Source organism: Aegilops tauschii, chromosome 5 (genome assembly GCF_002575655.3).
Source record: "Aegilops tauschii subsp. strangulata cultivar AL8/78 chromosome 5, Aet v6.0, whole genome shotgun sequence".
NCBI lineage: Eukaryota > Viridiplantae > Streptophyta > Magnoliopsida > Poales > Poaceae > Aegilops > Aegilops tauschii.
In genome coordinates, this window is record NC_053039.3 from 336,596,010 (window position 1) to 336,618,376 (window position 22,367).

At 44.4% G+C, this 22,367-nt stretch overlaps 1 protein-coding gene across 1 annotated transcript; it reads left to right on the forward strand.

Moving 5' to 3' along the window:
• Window positions 1-2,927: 2,927 nt before the first annotated feature.
• On the forward strand, window positions 2,928-9,928 carry LOC109745768 (phospholipid:diacylglycerol acyltransferase 1). Its single transcript, XM_020304883.4, has 6 exons — window positions 2,928-3,729; window positions 5,584-5,806; window positions 5,908-6,191; window positions 7,463-7,790; window positions 8,707-8,972; window positions 9,154-9,928. Exons 1-6 carry the CDS (start codon window positions 3,239-3,241, stop codon window positions 9,635-9,637), a joined length of 2,076 nt encoding a protein of 691 aa, XP_020160472.1. The 5' UTR covers window positions 2,928-3,238; the 3' UTR covers window positions 9,638-9,928.
• Window positions 9,929-22,367: the final 12,439 nt, after the last annotated feature.

Here is a 22,367-nt window from a genome sequence, read left to right on the forward strand (position 1 = left end):
CAAAAAAAAGCTTTCCATACTGATCTACTCCTGCTCCGTAGTAGTGAGCGGAGAAAAATAACTCCAGATGCAACTGCGGTCGGCTCAACCCATAGCGAATTTATTCCGGACAATTGTGTCAGGGTCGCTCATAAGAACAGAGCAGAGTATCGCTTAATCATTCCAGGACTAGGATCAACGTTAAAGGGCCCACTGCCGACGCCGACGCCGCTGTGATCCGACACCCAACATCTTTTCCCTGAGCAAAACAGACAGGATTCTAGCAATACTTTATTTTAGTTCCCTGCGTACACCACAGACTCCTACCAAAGAATCTCTCCGTAAAGAAATGCTTATCTTCCCCCGCGAAAGAAAAATGCTTATGTTCTCTCACCACCATGCTAGAAAGAATCTTACGACACTTTGATGCAGTTGCTTGTAGTGTCCTGGAGATAAGTTGCTGCTAGATTCAGAATGACACGAAAAGAAAAGGAGTCAATTACACCACTGGTGCCACAATTTTACGCGAAAAGTCGGTTTAGTGCTAAAACTTGCAGCATACATTAAATTGATGCCGTAACTTGGTTTTGACGTGCATATACGGTGTAAATTATGTTTCTATACGAATACGATGCTGATTAGCCACGCCAACATGGCACAGGACCCACTGTTAGTGTCTAGGCGATAAAGAGGACGTGTGCCTGCTATTTTGCAATAAAACCTCGGAATCTTTTTCTCACAAAAAAGCACCTGCCGCGGACGCAAGGATCCACTCGTCAGCGTGACAGAAATAATTGAAAAAAGCTGCGCTCAGGCAACCACCTGATCACAATAGCTTTTCACGTTATAATCAGATACCGCAACTATATATTCTTTTAACTCTAAGTTGGATACAGTCCCTACAGCCTATTTTGCACTGTTTTTTATAAATTTGTATAATGTATGTAATTAGTAATCCTCCATTATAAATAATGTACATATAAATAAATAAATTACATTGTAAAATAACCCCGTATTAATTTAACATTTAACCATGTAATTAAATTAAAAATTACCAATTTTTTCATGTAATAATTCGCATATAGAATAAAACATATATTCAATAAATGCTTAAGTTTAAAATTGTTCAAAGTTTAAAAAATATATTAGTGTAATATATAAAACTTTTCATGCTTTAAGAAAGTGTTTATTTTTCATATATTTTAACAAATACTTTTATAAGTTTTAAAATGTTCACAGTTTTGCAAAATATTCATGTAGTATATAAAAGTGTTCATCCCTGCGGCAGCTATTTTTTAATTATTTTGCGGCACTGACAAGTGGACCCTTGTGGCCGTGGCAGGGGCTTTTTCATGAGAAAAACATTTGAGTTTTTTTTCTGCAAAATAGCAGGCCACACACCCTTTTTGCCGTCCAGTTGCCATGTTGGCGCGCCTAAGCAGGACCTTGTTCGTATAGAAACATAATTTGCACCATTTCAATGCACACCACAAGTTTTAGCATTAAACTGACTTTTCATGCCAAGTTATGGCATCAGTGGTGTAATTGACTCAAAGAAAAATAAACCAAACTCCAGCCGGATATGTAGAACGAGGACGGGTTTCTATTTAAAGAATTTTAACAAAGTATGTGTTATACTCCGGATGTTAAGGTTGACACGATACAAGCACATTGTGAAGGCCATCTACTTGATCCGGTGCCCATTCCCCACCACTATGTAGATGCGGGTCTGCAGGAGCATGATGTTCGAGTGGGACTGCACATGCTAGGACATGAAATCATTGTCTTTGCTATTGCCGCCGAGGAACAAAAATGCATACGAGGGCATATGGATGTTGTTGGATGACCGACATACGTGTTGAAACTGACTATCCATATAGAACAAACGAATGATGCATGCGTGCTGAAATGCGACGACGTCTCATGACGGGAGTTTCAGTCGCGGTCATGTACCATAATCAGCACTCACAACACAATCTGAAATCGTCATGGTGCATGGCGTGGTTGCTCGCCACCTAATTGCACCATAATGATAGGTTCCTTGGGGTAGGCGTGCTAGGGGAATGGCAAGGGCAATGAGATGTCACCTAATGAACATGGAATCATACAACCATTCGATTTACCGCCAACGAAGGGAAGGACGCCCATTATGACGAAAGAATGCCAACAGAGAGAAGGATGACCATTATGACAGAAGAATACGCGTGCCAGGGGAGCGACAAGGGCAATGAGATGTCACCGAGTGAACATAGAATCGTACAACCATTCTATTTACCGCCAACACAGAGAAGGGCAACCATCATGGCAGAAGAAGGACGATCTTGCTAGGATCATTAGCAAAGCAAGGTGCATGGGATTTTAAGGACGATAGAAATATTTACAAGAAGAACACAAGCCAGTGGATGATTGGACATGCCAATTGATAACGTGCTAGCTTTAGAAAAACTTAAATGTAACATCTCCAGTAAAAGCTTTTCTTCATGCTGTCCAGATGTCCCTCGCGTCTTGTTAAAGCCACCGTTCTAGACAAGACGAGGCCAAACCTTAAAATTTGCAACTAGTAATATTTATCAAAAATAGATACTTGAACTTGAATATATTCAGAGGAATTTAAATTATTTCAAGCCCATTATTACATGAGAATGGATCGTGCTCTGCACCTTGAATGTAAACGGAAAAAAGAAAAACCGTGCCAACCGAAAGATTACGTTTTACTGTAAAAAAAAACCCCAGAAAGATCACGTTTTGGCGAGGTTCTGCTATGGTTGGTTCGCCATTATCATTTGTGCAAAGCTACGCTGGCCCCACTTCACCGTCCCCGTCCTTGACCGCCACCCGTGGGCCCCGCACATGTTCCAATCAATAGAGGCAGGCGAACTCCGCCCCCACCACCTCACCTCACCCGCACCGCGTCTTCACGAACCACAGACCCGTCCCGTGCCGCCGGGCCCACGTCAGCAGGCACTCGTGGCCAGCTCGGCGCACGTACATCGGGCGCAGGGATCGCTCCGGTGCGGCGCGACGGTCGCCTACGGCCTCGAGCCTCCTCCCTCTCCCGACCTCACAAACGCTAGCCCCGCGAGGCCGCCCCGCCCCTCCCGACCTCGCCCCCTCCGCCTCCTTGGGCCCCGCCGCCGGCTTAGGGTTTTGCGGGCCAGGCCCCCTCCCGGCCACCGCCGGCGATGCGAGTGCGCCCGCGCAGGTAGCCCCGCCCCGCCCCGCACCGCCCACCGATCCCATTCGCCCGCCCGCGCGCGCCATGTCGCTCCTACGGAGGCGGAGGCAGCAGCAGTCGCCGCCGCCGCCCTCGCCGGGCGACGACAGCAATGGCTCCGACCACGACGACAAGGACAAGGACAAGGGGAAGAAGCTGGCGCAGGAGCAGCCGTCCTCCTCCGCCTCCGCGCCGCCGTCCAAGGAGGCCGGGAGGCGGGCCAAGGGCAAGTGGTCGTGCGTGGACAGCTGCTGCTGGCTCGTGGGCTGCGTCTGCTCCTCCTGGTGGCTGCTGCTCTTCCTCTACAACGCCATGCCGGCCTCCTTCCCGCAGTACGTCACGGAGGCCATCACGGGCCCGCTCCCGGACCCGCCCGGGGTCAAGCTGCAGAAGGAGGGGCTGCACGCCAAGCACCCCGTCATCTTCGTGCCGGGGATCGTCACCGGAGGGCTCGAGCTCTGGGAGGGCCACCACTGCGCCGAGGGGCTCTTCCGGAAGCGCCTCTGGGGCGGCACATTCGGCGACGTGTACAAGAGGTCGCTTTCTTACCTGTTAGGTGTTGCATTCGCATCCGTCGCGTGTCCGTTAAGTCTCTACTTTGTTTGATCGTTATTAGGGCTGCTTTAGTAATCGACGCTAGGATCCTTTAATAGAATCAGTCCCATGTTATTCTTTTTGGCTTGCTTTGTTGTTTGTCGAGCTTTTGGGAATTGTTTTGGCAGAGTTAGGACTTCAGGACAGTAGTCTGATTCCATAGGCTGTCATTCCCTCGTGTTCTCTAACGCCCTTTCCGTAGATTTATTTTATATCTTATTAACGTATCTGAGCTGTAGGACTAGAGGTTCGTCCCAGATATTCTGAAATCTGGGTCAGGCTCTATGATCCCTCAATGCCGAGGTGCTCAGTCAAGAACTGGGACTTAGGTGCTCAATAGAAAGTTGGTTCCAATTTTGGATGGTTTTTATTACTTTCTCAATGGTTGTTTTGTTACGGTGCAGGGATTAGTATTCTTGGTAATTTGAACTTTATTTGTGTTTCTTAAGCTAGTTTTGTACTGTTTAATTGTGTAAGTACTTGGTATATTTATATGAAATGTTGGGTGTGACAATCACTTTCAGCTGCCTTGAAATGCTGGTTTTTGTTACTAGCATGGGAGCAGGATTTGAGTGGGCAAGATGTGACTTTGAGAGCTGCATGGAGTGCACATGTTGTAAAACTAGGCAACATTGTGTCCCCCACTGGCTATGAGGGGATGTTGATATAGGGAAATTCTTGTACAAGAGAAATCTAGATTATGTGTGTTCAGGTCCTTTAGAAGAAATTATAATTTGCGTTAAATAAAGCTTTTGATGTAGTCATGGGATGCCTTTTGGAGTAGATATTTATATCCGACTGTTTCATTATTTGTTATTCAAATACTGCTTTTCTGGAAAGGTCGATGTTGCCTACTTTCTGGTGAGAGTAATAACGTGATCCCTGAACAGCATACCGGCTATTCCTTCTAAGCCTTGTGTTGTTGAGCTATCCCTATGTAGGAAAAGTAGATGACTCACTTTGCATTGAAGTAACTGCCTTTATTTACAGTCACATTTTGGCAGGGGTGGTAATCTTGGTGCTCTGCTTGTTTGCAAAACTTCAGATTCTACAGTAAAATATCTTGTTTAGAGAAAAGCCTAATTTGAATCCTAAAACTTATGTGCTAGAAAACTAATTAATGTAGTCTTTTAGTGTTTCGTTTCTTCGTTCAATTTCGATTCCTGCATTCCCTTGGGAAATTAGAAATCTCATTCAGGGGCTTGTGTATCGTGCTATATATGACATTAAAAGTTCAGCACTGTAGCAATCTCTTGTGGGATTAGCTGTTACATGGTATATGGCATTGTATTTACTTTGTTGTAAATACCTGCATTAAAATGTTACAGTCTGAACAAATTTAATATCCTGAACCCTGTTACCAAGAATGAAGTTGATATTTTACAAATAGAAGCAGAGTCTAAATCTCTTATGACATAGCTTCAGTCTTGAAACTGAAATATCCATGCAAAGCTAGATGCTATACTGCCCGCTGTAACATGGATTGACCCGAGAGTTATACTTCATTTGATGCTGTATTACAGTCACTACTGCTAAGGTTACATGTTACAGAGTTTGTTACTTTTTGATTTTTAGTTTATTGTTTATTTTTTCCAACTCTTTCTACTGAAGGAGCTTTTGCCTAGAATAGGTGCTCTTTATGTTTTGCCTGCAGTCATCAAAGCTTACTTATCATATACTCTAAGTTGGTTATTGTACTAGTCTCCTTCATTTTGCTAGAGCATTCTTTTGGGTACAGTTGTGCACTGACCTGCTTCTGCTTGCAATCTCTTTCATCCTCTTGAAACATTTTTCAGGCCTTTATGCTGGATTGAACATATGTCATTGGACAACGAAACTGGATTAGATAAACCAGGAATAAGAGTTAGACCGGTCACAGGCCTTGTCGCAGCTGACTATTTTGTCCCTGGCTATTTTGTTTGGGCAGTCCTGATTGCCAATTTAGCTCGGATTGGATATGAAGAAAAGAACATGTACATGGCTGCTTATGATTGGAGGTTATCATTCCAGAACACTGAGGTATGACATAGATTGCATCATTAGCTATACTTTCTTCGTTATGTGAATGCTACTGATATATGATGCTCTGTCATGTTTCTAATTTAAATCGCCATCTGCAGACCCGTGATCAAACATTGAGCAGAATAAAGAGTAACATTGAGCTCTTGGTAGCGACTAATGGTGGAAATAGGGCGGTGGTGATCCCACATTCCATGGGAGTTCTCTATTTTCTTCATTTTATGAAGTGGGTAGAAGCACCTTCTCCCATGGGTGGTGGTGGTGGTCCTGATTGGTGTGCAAAGCACATCAAAGCTGTAGCAAACATTGGTGGGCCTTTCTTAGGAGTTCCAAAGGCTGTTGCTGGGCTTTTCTCATCTGAAGCCAAAGATGTTGCTGTGGCTAGGTAATTCAAGTTATAAAAGTTTGGTAGCTGATGTTTAATGTGCCTACTGAAATCATGTTATTTGTTATAGAATTACAATTCAACACACACCCATGCCCACGCCCACGCACATTCTGAATTATGCTTGTACGTTGCCCACAGGATACTGTGCGTGCTTTAACCTGTAGTGGCAAGGACATCAAGTCATCTAGCTCTATACTTTTATTCTCACGTCTTACTTGCGCATAGCTAATTTGTAACTATGGTAATAAATGATTGTAAGTCATTGTTGAATTCATGACTGCATGGTTACACCTATAGTATGATATGACCATAGTGATTAACCTGTGTTCTGTGATAAGGACCATGTGGCCGGAAGTACTTGGTCTAGTTTAGAAGTTTGAAGTTGCATTACATAAAATCATTATGTACTACTCCCTCCGTCCCAAAATAAGTGACTCAACTTTGTACTAACTTTAGGACAAAGTTAGTACAATGCTGAGTCACTTATTTTGGGACGGAGGGAGTATCTGATAACAGTGGTTCCCGTTTTGATACCTTTTGAGGTGAATTTCAAGTAAACATGATTGTTCTGACTTATTTTTCACAATGGAGAAGTACCTGCTGGTATTGGTCGTTTCAGTTGTTTTGAGGCTGGGTAGTTGATAGCGTCTAAACTGATGATTGCACCCATGTTATAGTTGTAAGCAGTCTAAGCAATTCTGTGTTCTGTTTGTATCCTTATCAATTGTTCTAAGTAATTAAAGTAATCATGCGGCACATGTCTAGGCATTTCTCTGTTAGTGGTGCCATTCATCTGTTAAGATGGTTTTGTATTTGCAGAATCCTTACCATGTTCTTTACAACCGTACTAATACCAAAGTATAGGTTGTATTATGTTGTTCATTGTTATTATGTTGTTCATTGTTACGCCAGTCCATGATCCCAAGTATGAATCTCCTATCATCGCACATCTAATGGTTGTTTGTTAGTCACACAACACTATCATGCATAAGGTGTTCTGTTGCAAACAAGATACAAGTTCCAAGCTTATGTAACCTTGCTGGATTAATCTACTTTGATGGATGGACCATGTAAAGTATTAGCATGGCCGTTGTTCAGTTTTAGAACTGTAAATGGTTACTGTTTTGAGTATATACCTTACTGGTTCACTTGAAACATAAATTTGTTGCCGTGGGTGGTATAGTATCCTGCCATTCTTTTCCTTATTTGATTAACAGAAATTTACCGTGGGTGGTATAAGGCCTAAATATTATGTCATTCATGTACAGAGCTATTGCACCAGAAATGCTGGACTCTGATTTTCTTGGACTTCAGACCTTGCGCCACTTGATGCGAATGACCCGTACATGGGATTCAACAATGTCAATGCTCCCTAAAGGTGGTGAGACTATTTGGGGAGGTTTGGATTGGTCTCCAGAAGATGGTTTTGAGTGTAAATCCAAGAAGCGGAAGACCAATGATTCAGAGGTTTCTAAGGATGTTCATGGGGAACCTGTCGAAGTTAATCCAGAGCCTGTGAACTTTGGAAGAATGGTATCTTTTGGAAAAGATGTAGCGGAAGCTCCGGCTTCAAATATTGAGCAGATAGAATTCCGTGTGAGTATTCAGAAGCATAACATAAGCATACCAGCTTCTATTTACTTACGACCATCATACATGCAAATCACTGTTTTCCTAGGTCTGTGGTATTGTCTTTAACTACTCCCTCCGTTTGAAAATAATTGAAGTTCTAGGATATTTCTAAGACAAACTTTTCTAAGTTATCTGCAAAGATCTGCAATTTAAATATATATAATAGGAAAATATATTTCATAAAGAATCTAGTTCAGTACATTTGGTTTTGTAGATGTTGATATATTTTTATATATACTCAGTCAAACTTAATGAAGTTTAACTTAGGACAATTCTAAGACTTCACTTATTTTTGAACTGAGGGAGTACTTGTCAGTGCCTTTAATAATTAGCATTATTCTTATTCCAGAAATCTTTGATCTGACATGTATTCAGTTTGTTAGTTGCACTGTTATTTTGTTAAACTCCATCAATTCTGGCAGTGGAACTCTTTTATTTGACAATGATAATTTTATATCACATTTATAATCGAACATTGTTGGCTCAAACTGTACCTCGTTCATTGTTTCAGCGAAACTCGTATGCAACGCTCATCATTTTGTATTGCATTATGATCTACATTGTTGGCTTAAATTCTAGCTGGTTCAGTCCTGATTCCTGAAGAAGTAACTGTTTGTCTAAGAATTTGCTCCAGTTTAAGCCTTCCAGTTCACCACATGAAGCTCTTGATTTGCTTTTTTATATAAGATAGTGTGATATATTTACCTGTCTTGCTAGTATTATATGACTGTATGTAGAATGAGTTATTTTCTTCAAGGTGAGCTGTGAGCACCTTGTGGTGTACTCTTGATGCAAGATAGAGTGATATATTTAGTTGGAACGTGTAGTTATCTGGAAATTGAGCTGTGAGCACCGAAAAAACTTATTATCGTCATTTCAGGATGCTGTCAAAGGTAATAATCTTGCCCATTCGAATACATCATGCCGGGATGTCTGGACAGAGTATCAGGAATTAGGGTGGGGTGGAATAAAGGCAGTTTCAGACTACAAAGCTTTCACCGCAGGCTCTATCATAGATCTTTTTAACTTTGTTGCTCCAAGGATGATGCAGCGTGGTAGTGTTCATTTTTCATATGGAATTGCTGATAACTTGGATGATCCAAAATATGGCCACTACAAGTATTGGTCAAACCCCTTGGAGACAAAGTAAGAACCTTTTGCCTGCATTCTCATTTTAATTCAGTTACCTACATTAGTTTTTTTTTCAAGAAAGCATGTTCTGTAAAAAAAATCTGCTGCATGGCGATCATGCATACAAAAGCCTGCAAATATTGTGTATTATTTTTGTTGGTTTATGAATGCTATCTTACATCCTTTTCATTTGCAGACTACCAAATGCGCCTAAAATGGAAATATTTTCGATGTATGGAGTAGGCATTCCTACCGAAAGAGCATATGTCTATAAATTATCCCCACAGGCAGAGTGCTATATACCCTTTCAGATAGATGCCTCAGCTGAGGGTGGGGATGAGAATAGCTGCTTGAAAGGTGGTGTTTACATGTCGAATGGTGATGAGACTGTTCCAGTTCTTAGTTCAGGGTATATGTGTGCCAAAGCATGGCGTGGAAAAACTCGCTTCAACCCTTCTGGCAGCAAGACTTACGTGAGAGAGTATAATCATTCTCCACCCTCGAATCTCCTTGAAGGAAGGGGCACACAGAGTGGTGCCCACGTTGATATTATGGGGAACTTTGCTTTAATGGAGGATATTATCAGGATTGCTGCTGGGGCAACCGGTGAGGAAATTGGTGGTGATCAGGTGTATTCTGATATATTCAAATGGTCCGAGAAGATAAAGCTGAAATTGTAGTTAGTAGGAAATCATGTGATTCGTGGTGACGAAGCAGATTTTACTCTGGTCGAATCCTATTAATTTTGATTTGATAATGTAATGGTTTTCGCTCTGACACTGGCGTTATTGTGAAACCGCGGTGTATATTAAAATGTATAGATGGAAGCTGTGATACTTTTGTAGGTTCCTTTGTTATGATGATAAATATTGTGCAATTCATTTGCATCTTCATCACTTGTAACATTCATTTGTTATACTTCTGTAGGTTCCTTTGTGATGATGAGAAATATTTTGCAATTCATTACTGTACATGTTTGTCGACTATAACATCCATTTGTTCATCAAGGCATGACCTTTTTCTTTTTGAAACCCAATTGACTAAGATATGATTAATTCTTCTTACATTTATTCTCTTCTACTCCACTCTGGTAGGGCTATGGCTATATGAAGGGCAACCCTCCTATATTATCTGAAATTATATAATCTTTGTTAAGATAATGTGATTCAATTGCCGGAAGTTTATATGGAAAACACATTTGATTCTCTAGTTCAATTCCACCATAAGGAGAAATATTGTGCAATTTGTTTCTATTTTCATTAGTTGCAATATTCATTTGTTGATCAAGGCAGATTTTGTGCGGTTCCTTTTTTCGAAAAAAGGCAAAGCCTCCCAGTATATGCATCCTGATAAATATGGCAATGATATAATTAAAATAGTACCAAATATTGATACCCAACAAATTGGCATACAGAAAGGAAAGAAAATAACTGAGGCAACCAAGTGACATGTGACCTAACAAAGGATGTGACTGCACAACAACACCTTCAAGATGGGATCATCGCTCACATGCTAATGTTGGCTGGTCAAACCTAGGGCTATCACCATTGAAATGGAATTTCGACCCAACATCTTCAACAAGGAAAACGATGTGTGGACATTGGCGTTGCCTAACCTAGCCAGAAGGTTAAATCATGTGTTTCCCCTAGAGGAAATGCAGTCTCGAGGATTGTGTCGCATCCGCCGCCGCCACACCACCACAAACCATTGGTCTAGTCCAAAAGCTGCGAATGAATCGAACTATGATTTGGGTTGTTGAACTTTAAGGGAAGGAAAAGTACTTATCCATTGTCATGCTCAACGACATTTGACAATGGAAGCCAATAGCTGGCATACACCCCCCTAGATGGTGGCTAGAGCGAACAGTTGTTCCCCCAGTAGCATCAAACGAGCAAACGAATGTCCATGAGTTCCCTCCCTTCCAAGCGAATGCTCGAAGGGCCCTCCCCTTCATACCCCTCACCCCTTTCCCCCTCCTCAACAACTTTTTTTTGCCATGCTATCAAAGAGAAATTGCCATGCTATGGCAATGGTATCAGCAAAAATTTCCATGTTGCCATGTGTGCAAGAATTTCCATGCTGCAATATAGAATAATTGTCGTGCTACCTCTTGAGTAATTGCCATGCGGGAAGAAGAGGGTTGCTATGGTACAAAAAAAAAGAATTGGCATCCTACATCACGAGAAAGTTGGCACAAATGCCCATCATGTTGCAAAGGGGAGAAATTTCCAACCGAACATGAAAATTGCCACAAATGCCCATGATTTGCAATCTTGCAAAGAGAAGAATTGCCATGATATAACATGGAGAATTACATGCTACAACGGAGAAATTGGCACACATGTCTTCAGAAATTTCCCATGCTCTAGATAAAGATTTGCCATGACACAACTAGAGAATTACCGTGGTGCCGTGCAAAAGTTGCCACGTGTAAGTAGATTGAAACACACCGAATTTGCCATGCTATTACACCGACAATGTGTGAAACCTAAAACACACACATAATTTTGCTATGTTATAGCTAACATAGTTGTCATGTGCAAAAAACCTAAAAAGCAGAATTTGCCAGGTTCTATATAACTACTTCTTCAGGATTAGAAAATGGAGAAAAGCGTACAAGGCCTTTCGCTCGCCCGCAGGGGGAGAGGGAGGGCTGCAGCAAACGAACCATTCAATCTAGCTCAGACCTGACGTACCTGAGAGCATTCATGCAAAAACAACGACGAGCCAACGCCAGTTCAATACTTCCTCCGTTCCATATTAGTGAGTACGTATTTTCTTAAAAGTTAAACCTTTTCGAACTTTGACCAAGTTTATAGAGAAAACTATTTATATCTGCAATAATATATAAAATACGAAACTACTTCCTCCATTTCTAAATATAAGTCTGTTTAGAGATTCGAGTATGGACTATATACGGAACAAAATGAGTGAATCTATATTTTAAAATATGATTATATACATTCGTATGTAGTCCATATTAAAATCTCTAAGAGCATCTAAACCCGGGCGCCTCAAGCCCGCCTCATACGCCCGGGTGGGCTGCCCTGTCACTTTCGTGTCACATAATTTTGACCCAGACGGACACCTCAAATGACCCTCAAACGCTCGGGCTGACCGACACCCCTCATATCTAGCTCAAATATGGGGGCGCCTAGGCACACCCGCCACATCGGACCCGACCCACGCTGGCCACCCGACCCCGCATATATTCCTCCCCATCTGCTCGCCGGACCAAACCCTAACCACTTCACTCCACTCCCCTCCGCCACTCAAGCTCATCTCCGGCGTCATTCGGTCGTCTCCGGCATGGCGGGCATTGGATCCGAGTCCTTCACCTCCAGATCCGTTGACCCCGGGCTCATCCCACACTGCCCCGAGGAGGAGAAGACCGTCTGGCTTGCGCTCCGCCGTGCCTGGGAGGAGGCCCGTGCACGATAGTGCTCGGACTCCTTCCGTCGGAAATCCATTACGTCCGCCCAAATGGTGCATGGATCCGGCGCTAGGGCAGCCGTCGCCGCGTCATCGGAGGCGATGCGGTCCGTCTGGCGTCCAAACGCGGTGCAGACGCGCAACCCCTCCGTTGACGCGCCGAGACCATGGACGCACCGTGGGCATCGTCTGACGCAAACATGGCGCATCGTGCCCGTCATGCACGGCAGCGAGCGCGGGACGCGACGGCAGCGCTCGCCGTGGTGGACGTCGGTGAGGCGGAATCGCATTCTCCGACACCCCGTACGGTGCACTAGTTCGGACGCCGCAACCATGTCGTGCTGGATGTCGCCGGTTTGTCCCAAGACGGATCCATCATCGATCGATCTGACGTCCATCGGCACCCAACGAGTTCCGGGCTTCAACGATGAAGAGTAGGGCATGGAAGTGTTGGAAATATGCCCTAGAGGCAATAATAAAATGGTTATTATTATATTTCCTTGTTCATGATAATTGTCTATTGTTCATGCTATAATTGTGTTATCCGGAAATCGTAATACATGTGTGAATACATAGACCACAACATGTCCCTAGTGAGCCTCTAGTTGACTAACTCGTTGATCAACAGATAGTCATGGTTTCCTGACTATGGACATTGGATGTCATTGATAACGGGATCACATCATTAGGAGAATGATGTGATGGACAAGACCCAATCCTAAGCATAGCACAAGATCGTGTAGTTCGTTTGCTAGAGCTTTTCCAAATGCCAAGTATCATTTCCTTAGACCATGAGATTGTGCAACTCCCGGATACCATAGGAGTGCTTTGGGTGTGCCAAACGTCACAACGTAACTGGGTGGCTATAAAGGTGCACTACGGGTATCTCCGAAAGTGTCTGTTGGGTTGGCACGAATCGAGACTGGGATTTGTCACTCCGTATGACGGAGAGGTATCTCTGGGCCCACTCGGTAATGCATCATCATAATGAGCTCAATATGACCAAGTGTTTGGTCACGGGATCATGCATTACGGTACGAGTAAAGTGACTTGCTGGTAACGAGATTGAACAAGGTATTGGGATACCGACGATCGAATCTCGGGCAAGTAACGTACCGATTGACAAAGGGAATTGTATACGGGATTGATTGAATCCTCGATATCGTGGTTCATCCGATGAGATCATCGTGGAACATGTGGGAGCCAACATGGGTATCCAGATCCCGCTGTTGGTTATTGACCGGAGAGTCGTCTTGGTCATGTCTGCATGTCTCCCGAACCCGTAGGGTCTACACACTTAAGGTTCGGTGACGCTAGGGTTGTAGAGATATTAGTATGCGGAAATCCGAAAGTTGTTCGGAGTCCCGGATGAGATCCCAGACGTCACGAGGAGTTCCGGAATGGTCCGGAGGTAAAGATTTATATATGGGAAGTCCTATTTTGGCCACCGGAAAATGTTCGGGATTTTTCGGTATTGTACCGGGAAGGTTCTAGAAGGTTCCGGAGCGGGGCCCACCTGCATGGGGGGACCCACATGAACGTGGGTAGTGGGGGCAAGGCCCCACACCCCTGGTCAAGGCGCACCAAGATCCCCCCTTAGAAGGAATAAGATCATATCCCGAAGGGATAAGATCAAGATCCCTAAAAAAGGGGGATAACAATCGGTGGGGAAGGGAAATGATGAGATTTCTTTCCCCCACCTTTGCCAACGCCCCAATGGACTTGGAGGGCAAGAAACCAGCCCCCTCCACCCCTATATATAGTGGGGAGGCGCATGGGAGCTATACCTCTGCCCCTGGCGCCTCCCTCTCCCTCCCGTGACACCTCTCCCTCTCGCTGAGCTTGGCGAAGCCCTGCCGAGATCCCCGCTGCTTCCACCACCACGCCGTCGTGCTGCTGGATCTCCATCAACCTCTCCCTCCCCTTGGTGGATCAAGAAGGAGGAGACGTCTTCCCCAACCGTACGTGTGTTGAACGCGGAGGTGCCATCCGTTCGGCGCTCGGTCATCGGTGATTTGGATCACGACGAGTACGACTCCATCAACCCCGCTCACTTGAACGCTTCCGCTCGCGATCTACAAGGGTATGTAGATGCACTCTTTTCCCTCTCGTTGCTAGAAGACTCCATAGATTGTTCTTGGTGATGCGTAGAAATTTTTTAATTTCTGCAATGATCTCCAACAGTGGTATCAGAGCCAGGTCTATGCGTAGTTTCTATGCACGAGTAGAACACAAACTTGTTGTGGGCGTAGATGTTGTCAATTTTCTTGCCACTACTAGTCTTATCTTGTTTCGGCGACATCGTGGGATGAAGCGGCCCGGACCGACCTTACACGTACGCTTACGTGAGACAGGTTCCACCGACTGACATGCACTAGTTGCATAAGGTGGCTAGCGGGTGTCTGTCTCTCCCATTTTAGTCGGATCGGATTCGATGAAAAGGGTCCTTATGAAGGGTAAATAGAAATTGGCATATCACGTTGTGGTTTTGGCGTAGGTAAGAAACGTTCTTGCTAAGAAACCTGTAGCAGCCACGTAAAAACTTGCAACAACAATTAGAGGACGTCTATCTTGTTTTTGCAGCATATGCCTTGTGATGTGATATGGCCAAAAGGATGTGATGAATGAAATATATGTGATGTATGAGATTGATCATGTTCTTGTAATAGGAATCACGACTTGCATGTCGATGAGTATGACAACCGGCAGGAGCCATAGGAGTTGTCTTTATTTTTTGTATGACCTGCGTGTCATTGAATAACGCCATGTAAATTACTTTACTTTATTGCTAAACACGTTAGCCATAGAAGTAGATGTAATCGTTGGCATGACAACTTCATGAAGACACGATGATGGAGATCATGGTGTCATGCCGGTGACGAAGATGATCATGGCGCCCCGAAGATGGAGATCAAAGGAGCAATATGATACTGGCCATATCATGTCACTATTTGATTGCATGTGATGTTTATCATGTTTTACATCTTATTTGCTTAGAACGACGGTAGCTTAAATAAGATGATCCCTCGCAATAATTTCAAGAAAGTGTTCCCCCTAACTGTGCACCGTTGCGAAGGTTCGTTGTTTCGAAGCACCACGTGATGATCGGGTGTGATAGATTCTAACGTTCGAATACAACGGGTGTAAGCCAGATTTACACACGCAATACACTTAGGTTGACTTGACGAGCCTAGCATGTACAGACATGGCCTCGGAACACGGAAGACCGAAAGGTCGAGCATGAGTCGTATAGAAGATACGATCAACATGAAGATGTTCACTGATGTTGACTAGCCCGTCTCACGTGATGATCGGACACGGCCTAGTTGACTCGGATCATGTTTCACTTAGATGACTAGAGGGATGTCTATCTGAGTGGGAGTTCATTGAATAATTTGATTAGATGAACTTAATTATCATGAACTTAGTCTAAAATCTTTACAATATGTCTTGTAGATCAAATGGCCCACGCTAATGTTGCCCTCAACTTCAACGCCTTCCTAGAGAAAACCAAGCTGAAAGATGATGGCAGCAACTATACGGACTGGGTCCGGAACCTGAGGATCATCCTCATAGCTGCCAAGAAAGATTATGTCCTAGAAGCACCGCTAGGTGACGCACCCATCCCAGAGAACCAAGACGTTATGAACGCTTGGCAGCAGCGTGCTGATGATTACTCCCTCGTTTAGTGCGGCATGCTTTACAGCTTAGAACCGGGGCTCCAAAAGCGTTTTGAGCAACACGGAGCATATGAGATGTTCGAAGAGCTGAAAATGGTTTTCCAAGCTCATGCTCGGGTCGAGAGATATGAAGTCTCCGACAAGTTCTTCAGTTGTAAGATGGAGGAAAATAGTTCTGTCAGTGAGCACATACTCAAAATGTCTGGGTTACACAACCGCTTGACTCAGCTGTGAGTTAATCTCCCGGATGACGCGGTCATTGACAGAATCCTTCAGTCGCTTCCACCGAGCTACAAGAGCTTTGTGATGAACTTCAATATGCAGGGGATGGAAAAGACCATTCCTGAGGTATATTCAATGCTGAAATCAGCGGAGGTGGAGATCAAAAAGGAACATCAAGTGTTGATGGTGAATAAAACCACTAAGTTCAAGAAAGGCAAGGGTAAGAAGAACTTCAAGAAGGACGGCAAGGGAGTTGCCGCGCCCGGTAAGCCAGTTGCTGGGAAGAAGCCAAAGAATGGACCCAAGCCTGAGACTGAGTGCTTTTATTGCAAGGGAAGTGGTCACTGGAAGCGGAACTGCCCCAAGTACTTACCGGACAAGAAGACCGGCAACACCAAAGGTATATGTGATATACATGTTATTGATGTGTACCTTACCAACACTCGTAGTAGCTCCTGGGTATTTGATACCGGTGCGGTTGCTCATATTTGTAACTCAAAGCAGGAGCTGTGGAATAAACGGAGACTGGCAAAGGACGAGGTGACGATGCGCGTCGGGAGTGGTTCCAAGGTCGATGTGATCGCCGTCGGCACGCTACCTCTATATTTACCTACGGGATTAGTTTTAAACCTCAATAATTGTTATTTAGTGCCAGCTTTGAGCATGAACATTGTATCAGGATCTCGTTTAATTCGAGATGGCTACTCATTTAAATCCGAGAATAATGGTTGTTCTATTTATATGAGAGATATGTTTTATGATCATGCCCCGCTGGTTAATGGTTTATTCTTAATGAATCTCGAACGTAGTGTTACACATATTCATAGTGTGAATACCAAAAGATGTAAGGTTGATAATGATAGTCCCACATACTTGTGGCACTGCCGTCTTGGTCACATTGGTGTCAAACGCATGAAGAAGCTCCATGCAGATGGACTTTTGGAGTCTCTTGATTACGAATCATTTGACACGTGCGAACCATGCCTCATGGGTAAGATGACCAAGACTCCGTTCTCCGGAACAATGGAGCGAGCAACCAACTTATTGGAAATCATACATACTGTTGTGTGCGGTCCAATGAGTGTTGAGGCTCGCGGTGGCTATCGTTATGTTCTCACTCTCACTGATGACTTGAGTAGATATGGGTATGTCTACCTAATGAAACACAAGTCTGAGACCTTTGAAAAGTTCAAGGAATTTCAGAGTGAGGTTGAGAATCAACGTGACAGGAAAATAAAGTTCTTACGATCAGATCGTGGAGGGGAATATTTCAGTCACGAATTTGGCACACACTTAAGGAAATGTGGAAAGTTTCACAACTCATGCCGCCTGGAACACCTCAGCGAAATGGTGTGTCCGAACGTCGTAATCGCACTCTATTGGATATGGTGCGATCTATGATGTCTCTTACCGATCTACCGCTCTCATTTTGGGGCTATACTTTAGAGACTGCCGCATTCACTTTAAATAGGGCTTCGTCGAAATCCGTTGAGACGACACCATATGAATTATGGTTTGGGAAGAAACCTAAGCTGTCGTTTCTAAAAGTTTGGGGATGCGATGCTTATGTCAAGAAGCTTCAACCTGAAAAGCTCGAACCCAAGTCGGAAAAATGCGTCTTCATAGGATTCCCTAAGGAAACCATTGGGTATACCTTCTACCTCAGATCCGAAGGCAAGATCTTTGTTGCCAAGAACGGGTCCTTTCTGGAGAAAGAGTTTCTCTCGAAAGAAGTAAGTGGGAGGAAAGTGGAACTTGATGAAGTACTACCTCTTGAACCGGAAAGTAGCGCAGCTCAGGAAGATGTTCCTGTGGTGCCTGCACTGACTAGAGAGGAAGCTAATGATGATGATCAAGGTACTTCGGATCAAGTTACCACTGAACTTCGTAGGTCCACGAGGACACGTTCCACACCAGAGTGGTATAGCAACCCTGTCCTGGAAATCATGTTGTTAGACAACGGTGAACCTTCAAACTATGAAGAAGCAATGGCGGGCCCAGATTCCGACAAATGGCTAGAAGCCATGAAATCCGAGATAGGATCCATGTATGAAAAAGAAGTATGGACTTTGACTGACTTGCCCGATGATCGGCGAGTCATAGAAAACAAATGGATCTTTAAGAAGAAGACGGACGCGGATGGTAATGTGACCATCTACAAAGCTCGACTTGTCGCTAAGGGTTATCGACAAGTTCAAGGGGTTGACTACGATGAGACTTTCTCACCCGTAGCGAAGCTGAAGTCCGTCCGAATCATGTTAGCAATTGCCGCATACTATGATTATGAGATATGGCAGATGGACGTCAAAACGGCATTCCTTGACGGCTTTCTTAAGGAAGAGTTGTATATGATGCAGCCGGAAGGTTTTGTCGATCCTAAGAATGCTAACAATGTATGCAAGCTCCAGCGCTCAATCTATGGGCTGGTGCAAGCATCTCGGAGTTGGAACATTCGCTTTGATGAGATGATCAAAGCGTTTGGGTTTACACAGGCTTATGGAGAAGCCTGTGTTTACAAGAAAGTGAGTGGGAGCTCTGTAGCATTTCTCATATTATATGTGGATGACATACTGTTGATGGGAAATGATATAGAATTCTTAGGAAGCATAAAGGCCTACTTGAACAAGTGTTTTTCAATGAAGGACCTTGGAGAAGCTGCTTATATATTAGGCATCAAGATCTATAGAGATAGATCAAGACGCCTCATTGGTCTTTCACAAAGTACGTACCTTGACAAGATATTGAAGAAGTTCAATATGGATCAGTCCAAGAAGGGGTTCTTGCCTGTATTGCAAGGTGTGCAATTGAGCACGGCTCAATGCCCGACCACGGCAGAAGATAGAGAAAAGATGAGTGTCGTCCCCTATGCCTCGGCCATAGGGTCTATTATGTATGCCATGCTGTGTACCAGACCTGATGTAAACCTTGCCGTAAGTTTGGTAGGAAGGTAGCAAAGTAATCCCGGCATGGAACACTGGACAGCGGTCAAGAATATCCTGAAGTACCTGAAGAGGACTAAGGATATGTTTCTCGTTTATGGAGGCGACGAAGAGCTCGTCGTAAAGGGTTACGTCGATGCTAGCTTCGATACAGATCTGGATGACTCTAAGTCACAAACCGGATACGTGTATATTTTGAATGGTGGGGCAGTAAGCTAGTGCAGTTGCAAGCAAAGCGTTGTGGTGGGATCTACATGTGAAGCGGAATACATGGCGGCCTCAGAGGCAGCACAAGAAGCAATCTGGGTGAAGGAGTTCATTACCGACCTAGGAGTTATTCCCAATGCGTCGGGCCCGATGACTCTCTTCTGTGACAACACTGGAGCTATTGCCCTTGCCAAGGAGCCCAGGTTTCACAGGAAGACCAGGTATATCAAGCGTCGCTTCAACTCCATTCGTGAAAATGTTCAAAATGGAGACATAGATATTTGTAAAGTACATACGGACCTGAATGAAGCAGATCCGTTGACTAAACCTCTCCCTAGAGCAAAACATGATCAACACCAGAACTGTATGGGTGTTCGATTCATCACAATGTAACTAGATTATTGACTCTAGTGCAAGTGGGAGACTGTTGGAAATATGCCCTAGAGGCAATAATAAAATGGTTATTATTATATTTCCTTGTTCATGATAATTGTCTATTGTTCATGCTATAATTGTGTTATCCGGAAATCGTAATACATGTGTGAATACATAGACCACAACATGTCCCTAGTGAGCCTCTAGTTGACTAACTCGTTGATCAACAGATAGTCATGGTTTCCTGACTATGGACATTGGATGTCATTGATAACGGGATCACATCATTAGGAGAATGATGTGATGGACAAGACCCAATCCTAAGCATAGCACAAGATCGTGTAGTTCGTTTGCTAGAGCTTTTCCAAATGCCAAGTATCATTTCCTTAGACCATGAGATTGTGCAACTCCCGGATACCATAGGAGTGCTTTGGGTGTGCCAAACGTCACAACGTAACTGGGTGGCTATAAAGGTGCACTACGGGTATCTCCGAAAGTGTCTGTTGGGTTGGCACGAATCGAGACTGGGATTTGTCACTCCGTATGACGGAGAGGTATCTCTGGGCCCACTCGGTAATGCATCATCATAATGAGCTCAATATGACCAAGTGTTTGGTCACGGGATCATGCATTACGGTACGAGTAAAGTGACTTGCTGGTAACGAGATTGAACAAGGTATTGGGATACCGACGATCGAATCTCGGGCAAGTAACGTACCGATTGACAAAGGGAATTGTATACGGGATTGATTGAATCCTCGATATCGTGGTTCATCCGATGAGATCATCGTGGAACATGTGGGAGCCAACATGGGTATCCAGATCCCGCTGTTGGTTATTGACCGGAGAGTCGTCTTGGTCATGTCTGCATGTCTCCCGAACCCGTAGGGTCTACACACTTAAGGTTCGGTGACGCTAGGGTTGTAGAGATATTAGTATGCGGAAATCCGAAAGTTGTTCGGAGTCCCGGATGAGATCCCAGACGTCACGAGGAGTTCCGGAATGGTCCGGAGGTAAAGATTTATATATGGGAAGTCCTATTTTGGCCACCGGAAAATGTTCGGGATTTTTCGGTATTGTACCGGGAAGGTTCTAGAAGGTTCCGGAGCGGGGCCCACCTGCATGGGGGGACCCACATGAACGTGGGTAGTGGGGGCAAGGCCCCACACCCCTGGTCAAGGCGCACCAAGATCCCCCCTTAGAAGGAATAAGATCATATCCCGAAGGGATAAGATCAAGATCCCTAAAAAAGGGGGATAACAATCGGTGGGGAAGGAAAATGATGAGATTTCTTTCCCCCACCTTTGCCAACGCCCCAATGGACTTGGAGGGCAAGAAACCAGCCCCCTCCACCCCTATATATAGTGGGGAGGCGCATGGGAGCTATACCTCTGCCCCTGGCGCCTCCCTCTCCCTCCCGTGACACCTCTCCCTCTCGCTGAGCTTGGCGAAGCCCTGCCGAGATCCCCGCTGCTTCCACCACCACGCCGTCGTGCTGCTGGATCTCCATCAACCTCTCCCTCCCCTTGGTGGATCAAGAAGGAGGAGACGTCTTCCCCAACCGTACGTGTGTTGAACGCGGAGGTGCCATCCGTTCGGCGCTCGGTCATCGGTGATTTGGATCACGACGAGTACGACTCCATCAACCCCGCTCACTTGAACGCTTCCGCTCGCGATCTACAAGGGTATGTAGATGCACTCTTTTCCCTCTCGTTGCTAGAAGACTCCATAGATTGTTCTTGGTGATGCGTAGAATTTTTTTAATTTCTGCAACTATCTCCAACAGGAAGACGACGGCGCCTTGAGTCTAGTGAGCCGGCTCGTGTCCCCTGCCCTACTCTACCTTGACAGCGACCGGACCAACACTCCGAGGGGCGCAGCCGGCCGCCGGACATGGCCACGGCGGAGCCAGACGAGCGGGGAGTGGAACCGGACGAAGCTCCGCTCAAAGATCGCTACGTTGCATGTAATAATATGGATTTTAGATTTCTAATTTGAGATATCCGGATGTGAAATGCATTTTTGAGGCGTGACAGGTCACTGTCCGCGCGTCCGCGGGTGTTTGAGTTGTCGGATTTGCCAAGTCCGTCTATAGATGCTCTAAAAAGACTTATATTTAGAAACGGAGGGAGGACATCTTACGATGAATATATGTTTGGCATTCTAAATGTAAGGCCTCCTTTGGTTTGAATGAAATTTTGTAGGATAGAATTTATATAGGAAAGTTTTCTTTAGAGCCCTTTAGTTTGTAGGAATAGAATCCTATTTATATGAAGGGATTCTCTCTATCCTCCACATTTAATAGGAAAATAAACATTAGGTTAGACTCAATGGAAAAATTCTTATGATGTGAACAAAATAACATCTCTTTTTCTATTTTCACTCATAGGATTTGAGATGACATTTGAGATGCATGTCATCTCATTTCTTATGATTTTCCAATAATTTTTCTACCCTAAGAACCAAAGGAGGCCTAAATGTTTTTCCCTATACATTTGATCAAAGTTTGTGAAATTTGACTTCTCAAAAAATCTGTATGAACGGAGGGAGTAGCA